The sequence below is a fragment of the Nicotiana sylvestris genome, chromosome 4 (genome assembly GCF_000393655.2).
Source record: "Nicotiana sylvestris chromosome 4, ASM39365v2, whole genome shotgun sequence".
Taxonomy (NCBI): Eukaryota; Viridiplantae; Streptophyta; class Magnoliopsida; order Solanales; family Solanaceae; genus Nicotiana; species Nicotiana sylvestris.
The window spans coordinates 147,384,158-147,394,815 of NC_091060.1; the positions used below are offsets into that span (position 1 = coordinate 147,384,158).

Genomic DNA, 10,658 nt, shown 5'->3' on the forward strand with positions numbered 1-10,658 from the left:
CAGACCTGGACCATAATCCGGATTCGACATTTGCAACCTCTTCTTTCTTCTTCTTCCCAAGCACACCCCCAATGCCGTTTTGAATGGCTTGGGTGGTTGCTTTGATTGCTGAATAACTCATGATCTTATTGGATTTGAGTCCTTACTCAACCATGCCTCCCATTTTCACAACTTCATTAAAGGACTTTCCCACTGCTGACACCAAATGACCAAAATAGGTGGGCTCCAAAGCCTGCAATAAATAATCAACCATTTCACTCTCTTTCATCGGGGGGTCAACCCTCGCCACTTTCTCTCTCCAACGGAACCCATATTCTCGAAAGCTCTCACCGGGCTTCTTCTCGATCTTTGTCCATGCCAGTCGATCTGGGATGATTTCGAGATTGTATTGAAACTGACAGGCGAAGGCTTGGGCCAAGTCGTCCCAGGTGTACCACCTGCTATGGTCTTGTCTAGTGTACCATTCCAACGCCGATCCGCTCAAACTTTGGCTGAAATATGCCATCAGCAATTCATCTCTCCCTCCTGCTCCTCTCATCTTGCTACAGAATCCCCTTAAATGTGCTACTGGGTCGCCATGCCCATCGTACAAATCAAACTTAGGCATCTTGAACCCGACCGGTAACTGAACATCTGGGAATAGACATAAATCTCTATAGGCCACACTTACCTGGCCCCCTAACCCCCTCATGTCTCGGAATAATTGCTCCAGGCTTTTGACCTTTCTGATCATCTCCTCCTGCTCAAGGTTTTTGGGCGGCTTCTCGGTGCCTGCCGTGAGATCAAGATGAGGGGTATAAGAGTAGGGTTCTGGTATTTTGAAAGTAGGCTCAGGGGAATAGTACTGGTTGTCGTGCGTCTGGAACAAAGGTTCACTAGGAGATCGGTGTAGGGTAGCAGGCGGAATTGCCACAAAAACGGGAGTAATTGGTAGAGGGGGTATGAAACTTGTTTGGATGGAGGAGCCTGTGATGTATGAGAAGTAGTGCCTTGGCATTGTTGGTAAAGGGGAAATACTAGAGATGAATTCACAGTGGGTGGCTCCTGAGGTTGATCCAATGGTGGGATATAAGCGGGGTTAGTGGGATAACCTGGCGGTGGATGCCCTTTTGCCCATGCTTGGCACATTTCAGCCATCTGTTATTTCAACTTATACATTTCCTCCCTCATTGCATGAACGTCCATTTCTTCTACTTCTTTCGGTGGGTCAACAATACTCGTATCAGATTCCAGGCCAGTCATGTTCACTTTATCTTTAGATCGGGTGTTGTATGGATGAGTTGCCAGAATGCCAAACAACTAACCACCTACCTGAACTTACACATGTAGACAACAATTCTGTTAGCGAATAGGACTTAACATATTAGATAACCGCACATTGGGCAAGAATGCACCTATACAGTTAACCATTTCTATTATGCATTTGTTCAGCCGCATGCGTCATCCCGGCATTTCCTTAGTTCCAACTGTAAGGTTTCTCTTTTCTTTTCTCTCTTCATTTTTTCTTTCCGCATTCTATTCCTTTCTTGTTTTTCCGTTCTTTTCTTTTCTTATTCTTTTTCCACCCCTCTTGCTTTTCTTCTTTCTTTCCCTCTTCATTTGGTTACGGTCGAATCCTATAGAGATTGCCTACGTATCGTGATCCCGCACGTATCAGACCAGGCATAGTTCGTGAAAATAAGTGCAAAAATAAAGGAACAAATATTTTTGGAATTTTTAGATTTTCATTACCACAACATTCTATTACAAACTAATCATTTTGAAATGGAAATTAATGGACTCCAACTAAACTCAAATACAAACTCTAAACATACTAGCATACTTGGACGCAAAAAGAAAACAGACTGACAAACAACAAACTCTAGAATGGAAAATACAGACTCGATCTATGAATACATTAGTGCTTCAAAAGTGGGTGCCCGCGAGGCATCGTTCGGCCTCGCCGCGGGCTTAGGTGCCAAATCCCTTTCAAGTTGCTCTAGCTCATACATGGTTCGCTTGACATAAATTATTACCGCCGAAAAGAAGGTAGTGCGGGTCATGTCTTCACATGCCCGACATCTCCTAAGGATGGCGTGGGCAATGGTCTCAATCCTGTCTCTTGTTCGACCCTTTTCTATAAGCAATCGCCGTACTTGATTATTGCGAGACTCCAACACACGAGAATCTTGAAGATGTTGATCCTATAGCTGCTGTATTTCTACTTCCATTTGGGCCAGTAAGTCATAGCAGTGTCCACTTTCAGTCTCAAAAGCTTTAGCTTGCTTAACTGCTTTATCCTCAAAGGTGACCACTTTCCTTTTCAGACTACCGATGGTCTTTTCATAATCCTTCTTTAATTGTTGCATGTAATGGGTGCGTTCTTCCGTTTTTTTTACCCATTGTGCCCAAAGTTCCGCTATGGTGCCTTCGGATTTTTTCAGCTCATCCCGGCACTCACCAATTTCCCTTTTCAGCCCCTTTATCAACCGCTCATCCGACCGGCTCCTTTGTTGGTTATTGGCAGCTATCCTCATTTGCTGGACTTGGGCCCTAAGCGCCTCGTTTTCTTGGGCCAACCTGTTCTTTTCTCCCTGATCAGCAGCAACTTGCATACTATTCTCAAATTTCAGAGCTCCGATCTGTTGTTTCAGCTTGCTGATTTCGGCCTGACAACCTTCTTCTTTTGCGAGCCAACCCCATTGTTCTTGTGATGATTCAGTGAAATCCTGGATGTGGGGTCTTTTAGCTGGCCTCCGATGCTCAAGTTCTCTTCTGTACCATGCGAGGTATTCTAGCGACATTTCTCTTTTGGCCTGATCCTGCACACAAGTATCTGCTTGTAGATATTGACATTCATTCCAAATCTCGCGGACTTTTGCTTCGAGAAACTGTCCGTCAGGGATAATCTCAATTACTGAACACTAAGATCTTCCTCCCGTGGCACGGTTTGGCATCTCCCGAGTTGTCTCAGAACCCGATATGGAGCATAAGGCTGGATGCTATTAAGGCCCATCAAAAGAAAATGCGACCTAGCTGCTGGCATGTATATGATTTCTTCAACAGGCAACCATCCCAACGTCCACTATATCTGACTGTCCGTGAGAGTATGAAAGTATGATATCCATGCTGTTACTCGTTCAGGCAGACTAACCCCGTCAATCCTTGTGTAAAACTCTCCTATACATGTCTTGTCAGATGAACCATAACTCAAGAGCGGGGAACGGTAGCATAGATGCTCGGTCATCCACATTTGTATCAACAAGTTACACCCCTCAAAAAAGTTACCTCCGGCTTTGCAGGCAGTGAGAGCTCGGAAAATGTCAGACACGATCATAGGCGCAAGAGTGCTTTCATTTTGAGCAAGCAAGGTACTAACGACCCCGGCTATTTTTATATCAATATTCTCGTCTTTCCTTGGGAACACCAGGAGGCCCACAAAGGTTATCATGAAAGCCACCCGTCTGTGCTCATCCCACTTTCGACGGTTATTGTTACTGCATAGCTTGATGTCCGGCTTGTTAAACCCTCCCACATGGCCGTACCTATCGTATATGAAGCGTGGAGTGCAGAAACCTTTTGCCAAATCTGGATTATGGACCGTCCTGGGTATCTTCAATGAATCTAAAAACCGATGCACCGTGATGGCTCTTAGAGCAACCAGTTATTTTCCTCTTAACGGAACCTCAGCATTTCCGATGTACCCGGCTATTTCCTCCAGAGTTGGGGTGAGCTCAAAATCTGGGAAGTGGAAGACATTGTGCGCTGGATCCCAACAAGTGACCAACGCTCTTATAATATCACCCCGAGGTTTGATTTCCAGCAGACCCGTAAGACCTTTCAGATATTTTTTGACTTCGTCTTGTCCTTCTTTGCCTAAATCGTTCCACCATAGTCGCAACTCGAAAGGGATTTTACTCATTATTGAGAAAGGTTCGTTTTGCATTGTGCTCATCCTGCACATTTATTAAGGTGATTTAAGCAAAAACTTTTATTTGACTCAAAACAAAATTAACTATTTCCTTTTCCAAATTTAAAATGAAAGACTCGGTTTTCAAACACGGCCTTTCGGCACTCCCAAGAACGAAGATTTTAAGGCTGTGAAAGTCAACCGGTCAAAAATCAAAAATTGACCAAAGGTGGCAGTTATGCAAAGTCAGCCTTCCGGCGTCCATCTCGGGAACATTCGGCTATTTTTTGACAAAACGACATCACCCAATTTATTCATGAAAAAATGTAAACTGAAATATTTTTGGCTATTTTTTGCAAAGGGGAGGTTGGACCCGATGAAGGTTGCCTACGTATCTCACGCCCTGTGAGAATCAATCCTGCGTAGTTCGGGCAAAGAAACTAACTTTATTTTTTGAAAACAAGACCCTTTTTTTCATTTTCCATGGCAGGACTAACTATTTTTCCCTTTCTATTTTTTTTGAAAACAAGACAAAATAACGACTCTTTTTTTCTTTCTCATTTTCGACAAACAATTAACAACCTATTTTTCCCAAACTAAAATAAAAATCCTTTTTTTTCCTTTTCAATAAAAGACTCTTTTTCTATTTTTCTTTTGCTTTTAGTAAAACAGACTATTAAAAATAAAGCATTTTTCTTTTTCAATTTCTCAAAATTTCGGTAGAGTTTCGACAGTATTTGGTCATTGGTTTTTCTGAAATAATCAATTAATTCCCTAACTGCTATTTCTCTCTTTTTCTCTCTTTTTTTTTTCAATTTTCCAACATTCCCGAGATTCAAAAGCCGATCAACATGCCGGTTTGAAACAAATATATGTACAGAACAAATAGGATGCATCAGGATGGTCTTTTCACTTCAGGTTGCTAGCCCTAGACGGACCCAACCCCTGTGTTGAGTCCCCTAAGTCAAATGCAGCATGATGCAATTAAGCGCTCCTATTAGGGATCTGGCGTGAAGTCAAGTTATTCAAGGTTCAAAACCTGGATATGTGTTCTAAATAGTGCACTCGAGCGGACAACTCGAGTCGAAGAGGGGACAACGTACCGGGGACCCGCGAGATCGTCCGGCTTTGCAACTTATACGAGCCTCTTTTTATTTCAGGGTAGGACACTAATAGAATAGGGAGTCTCAACCAGTAAGCACATCCCCAGAGGTGAAGAAAGAAGGGTGTTGGCATAGTTTATATACAATTCAACTGATATCAAAGCGGTAACATTTAGCATATTCAGCACAAAACATGTAGGAAAATCATATATAACCAAATACAACAATTTATCTTAGCTCGAATTCTGAACCCTGAACCAGAGATTCTGGGTTCGATCCCCAGCAGAGTCGCCAGAGCTGTCACACCTCCTTTTTCACCTATACCCCGTAAGGGCATAAATATAAGGGAGTTTTTCCACTTAAAGGACAATCGGAACGGAATTTAATTATTTATTATTCAGAGTCGCCACTTGGGATATTATTGGTGTCCCAAGTCACCGGTTGAATCCCGAACCGAGGAAATTTATGACTCTGTTAACAGTCCGCGAACCAGAAATCTGAGTAAGGAATTCTGTTAACCCGGGAGAAGGTGTTAGGCATTCCCGGGCTCTGTGGTTCTAGCACGGTTGCTTAACTGTTGTATTAGATTTTATCCGATTTTAATACATGCTAACTTATGTGCCTTTGATTTTATTTTTTATTTTTATTTTTTTTAGAAACAAAGTGTCATGAAATCTTAAAATGTGCGCGAAATAAATTTTGAAAACTACATAATACCTATTATCAAAGTTGAGTAGTGTACTCAAAGTTGATATCACACTTTGTATAACAAAAATCCAGCCCATACAATCCATGCTAGTATACGCCTTTGTCCTTCTCATTTGCTTCTATCCTCCTAGGAAACTAGACGCATGCTCTTACTGTTCTGTTGTTGTTGCTTAATCCGAGCACCGTATTCCCATGCATTTAATCTTTTTGTTCGATTTGTTGTTGTCGCGCCGAGGATGAGAGTACTGGCCATTGTTTAATCACTGTTCATTTTAAAATACTGGCTTTGTTGACAACCGAGCTGGATGGTCGCTCATGCTATCTCGAATTGTGCAAATGTAGTGCATTTTCCAATATTGTCTAGCATGCTTTAACTTCCAGCGTGCACAGCTGCCACCATCCATGGGATTATGAAGCTTTTCTGAATATGCAATTGCACGTGTGTGTGGTCCGTTCCGTGAACTCTTCTTTGAGTTCTTCCTCAGAATCAGTGTCCTTCATCTTACGTGCCATCAGCTTTAAGAACTCTTGTTAATGGTTCCATTCTGATCATCATCACGCTGATCATATCCTGTAGTCAACGTCGTCCTTGTCGCAAAGGCTAAAAGCCTTGTTGAACAGCTTTCTGCTCCTCCGTTAGCTGCTGTGCCCTTTCTCTCTCTCTTTTTTCACGATTCACGCTTTCCAAACATGTGCTCACATTAATGGGTTTATCGATGTCTCCATGTTCCAGCTAATTTCTTGCCCATTGTTTTGCTCAAGATTTCCCATTTTTTAAAATATTCGTTGTAATCCCCAACATGCGTCTCGTTTCCTGCAAATTTTGCTTGAAAAGCTCATTCCAGCATTTCTATTCCCTTTTGATATCCTCTAGAAATCCTTTACTTATCTACTTTGTCACTTATCAAGTATGCAGGCGTGCATATGCTCCACAGGTGTGCACTATACAAACTAAAAAGTTGCGCATATTTGCTTTGCTTTTCCTCGAACACGATTTTCCACCATACTTGTTGTTGAGCCCATGTGTTTGTAATATTCTTCAGAACATGAGCTTTCATCTTTTGTCGAGCATTTGGTTTGTCTTATGTTTCCAAAGCGCATTCTGAAGTTTGTTCCACTCGTTTTACTAGTTCTCGAGTTCCCTTCATCTTCCAGCATTAAACAATTATAAACCTGCCAATATTCGAAATTCCCTAGCATGCTGGTGCAAACTCCAAACGAATTGGCATCTATTTCTGTCCAGAACTTGAAATTCCCATCATGTTTTCCATGCTCCCATTTTGAGGAGAATCGCATGCTCTCCATAACTACATGGAAGTGTCGATCCATCCCATTTTTCTTTAAACCCTTTTGCACCTGCATTAATGTCCTCCCAGTGGATTGAATGCTCTTTCTTTTCTCTTTGCTTCTTATCTCCTGTCCACCTTAACCCTTAGCCTTGGACATTGCAGCTTATCTTCATTAACTAACCTCCTTCTCTGTGTATCCAGATGCCAGAAATGTTGGCATTCTATTTCTCCATGATCTAAAGCATAATTAGCCAAGTGATCTGCCAGCTTGTTGCCCTCCCTATGAATATGACTAAGTGTGTAATTGCCCCCATTCATTAGTTGCATCATTTCCTCAATCTGCTCCGATATGATCCATGGTGGTTTCCAGATCCCATCCATTATCTTTTTTAATAGCATTGAGTCTGTTTGAAGCCATACACGAGAGTATTGCTGAAATCTGCAAAACCTTAGTGCTTCTACCATTGCCTTCGCTTCAGCTACTATGTTTGTTGTCTCCTCAATCTCCTCCCCTACTAACTTGACTATGTCACCATTCTCATTTCTTATACAAAAACCTATTGAGCTCCTGCCTGGATTTCCCCTCGATGCACCATCCGTATTATTTTAGCCATCCTGCACTTGGAAATTCCCACATGACTTTGGTAACCTTAAGTTTAGGAGTGAAATTTTCCATCATAGCTAAAAGATCTTGCCATTTGTAAGGTACCATGTCCATCCCAGGCTTTCTCACTTTCACCAATGCCTGGAGATTTGATGAAACTTGATATATCACCCTGCTAGTTGTCACAGCATCACCATACTTCATACTATTTCTTCTTTTCCAGAGTTCCCAGACTACACATGAGGGGAGTGCTTGTATTACTGGTTTGAGTCTTAAGCACACATTTGCAGTCCAACATTTTGTGATTGCTTGGTGCAATGTAAGTCCCTCCACAGCTATATCTGCCCTCAATAGAAAATACTTCCAAGTTGTCTTTGCAGTTTCTGATCTAAAAAACAAGTGCTGAAGAGATTCCTCGTCAGGTTGTACACAACACCAACATTTTGATGGCATGCAGTAGCCTACCCTTTTCAGGAAATCATCTAAAGGTAACTTTGCTTTCCACACTTTCCACATGAAAAAGGCTATTTTAAAAGGTAGTCCCTTTACCCAAATCATCCTATAAGCTGTTCTTGGTTCATCTCTTCTTCTCGTATAATCCCATGCTGACCTAACACTGAAATATCCTCTTTTTTCCAGCATCCAACAAGGCACGTCAAGAACCTGCTGAGATGAAGGTGGTTTGATTTTCTCCAGAATGTGTACTGCTAAGTCTTCAGGAAGAATTTCAAATAGTCTGTCCCCATCCCACTCACCATCTAAGGTAACATCATGTACATTATGTACAGTTTCATCAATGCCAAAGTCCTGAGGAACCAAAAAATATAGTGCCCCAAGACCTGTCCAGTTTTCAATCCAAAAAAGTGAGGATCCCCGTTTTGTTTGCCAAAAGATTTGATGTTCAATCAGATCTCTGCATTCTAACATTTTTCTCCAAATGTGAGACCCCCTTTTCCATGGAACAATTATAGAATTCATTTTCTTACAGTATTTCTGACATACGAAAGCGCTCCATAGGCTTGGTTTTGTTCTAAAATTCCACCACAACTTGCTGAATAATGCCTTTGCTACATCATGTAGTGACCTAAAACCTATTCCTCCTTACTCAACTGGCATGCATAAGGTATTCCACGAAGCCCAATGCCTACTAGTTCCTCCAACAGAGCTGCTCCAGAAAAACTGAGCAAACAATTTGTGCAACCTATTTATCACATAATTTGGAGGGTTTACAAATGATAGTAGATGCATAGGCATGCTTTGCAGTACATGGGATATGAGAACTGCCCTACCCCCTACTGATAATAACTTGCCCTGCCATGATTGCAGTTTGTCCATTACCTTAGTAATTAGGGGCTGATAGTATTCCAGCTTTCTCCTTGCATAAAATATAGGACAACCTAGATATATGATAGGAAAGTCATTCCTATGAATGCCTGTGATCCTTTCCACCTTGCTGACCACTTCCATGTCTGTTAAATGATGCAGGTACACAGCTAATTTGGTCTTGTTAACAAGCTGCCCAGATGCAGCTTCATATGCATTCAGCACTTGCATAATCAACATCAAAGATGTTTCATCTGAGGATAAGAAAATAATCATGTCATATGCATACGCCAAATGATTGATCTTTGGAATCCATTTTGGCATCCCAAATCCACAAAAATACAAGTTAGTATGTAGTGCATTGACACCCCTAGATAATGATTCTGCTGCCAAGATAAACAAAGTTGGAGATACCGGATCACCTTTTTTTACTCCCCTTGAGGACTTAAAGAACCCATGAGCTTGACCATTGATTAGAATAGAATACCAATTGTTTGAAACTAATTCAAAGACAATCCCTATCAACCTTTCTGTGAATCCCATTTTTCTTAGTACCTTGGTTAGGAATAGCCAAGATAATCTATCATAAGCTTTGGTCATATCTAGCTTCAGGATGACATTAGGTCCAACGTTAGTTCTAAGCCTAATGTCAGTCACTATCTCTTGAGTTAGAAGGATATTTTCTACTATATTCCTGCCCTTAACAAAACCTGATTGTTCCTCCGATATCAGACTTGGGAGAAATTTCACTAGCCTTTCATGTACCACCCTCGATATAACCTTATTAGAAAAGTTACTGAGGCTTATTGGTCTTAAATCAGAAAAGGTGGTAACTTCTTTTTTCTTTGGTAACAGAACTAGGTTTGTGTGTGTTACACACTTGGGTAGCTCATGACCATTGAAAAGAGCCCTCACCATGTCATACATGTCATCCCCTATTATGTCCCAACAAGAATGATAGAATTTGCCTGTCATACCATCTGGCCCCCCAGCACTATCACCATTAAGTCCGAGTACTGCCACTTTAACCTCCTCTTTTGTTGGTTTCTTAATCAATTCTGCATTCTGCTCTATGTTAATCAGATTAGGAATATGCTCTACGATATCAAATGATGAAGGAGTAGATGCTTCTGTGAACTGTTCCTCGTAGAATTTGATAGCCTCTTGTGCAATTTCTTGTTCTTCTTCAATCCAGGTTCCTCCACTGTATTGAATTCTTTTAAGCTGAAGTCTCTTCCTCCTACCTCTCACTTATGCGTGGAAGAACTTTGTGTTCCTATCCCCTTCCTTGAACCAAGTCATGCCTGCCTTTTGTTGCCAATATTTCTCCTCTAGTGCAAGACATTTAATCAATTCTGCCTGGACCTTTTGTAGTCTTTCCTTGTTCATCCCTGTAGGATTTGCTTCAAATTCTGCTTCATGAACCATCACTACCTCCTCCATACTTGCTATCTTTTGTAAAATATCTCCAAATGTAGATGTACTCCACAATGAAAGGGCTTTCTTTAATTTTTTTAACTTGTGATTAAAAAGAATATAAGGATTTGCACTGAAATTAGCAGACCAATTCTCTTTCACCACATCTTTAAAAGTCACATGTTCCACCCAAAAATTTAAGAACTTGAAAGGTTTTTTTATAGGTGGAGTCTCAATATCACACTTCAGATACATTGGACTATGATCAGAACCAGTCTTTGACAAATGCTGCACCTCTATTCCTGGAAATGTTTGTTGGAACTCAA

The 10,658-nt window shown here is 41.3% G+C and overlaps 1 protein-coding gene across 1 annotated transcript; it reads right to left on the reverse strand.

Annotated features, from left to right (window-relative positions):
• Positions 1-7,590: 7,590 nt before the first annotated feature.
• Positions 7,591-8,520, reverse strand: LOC138890310 (uncharacterized). The gene has a single exon (XM_070173685.1). It carries the CDS (start codon positions 8,518-8,520, stop codon positions 7,591-7,593), a length of 930 nt encoding a protein of 309 aa, XP_070029786.1.
• Between the last annotated feature and the right edge of the window lie 2,138 nt (positions 8,521-10,658).

Excerpts from the sequence above, each read along its gene's own strand:
- LOC138890310 (XM_070173685.1), bottom strand. The coding sequence starts at position 8,520 with ATGTTAGAATGCAGAGATCTGATTGAACATCAAATCTTTTGGCAAACA.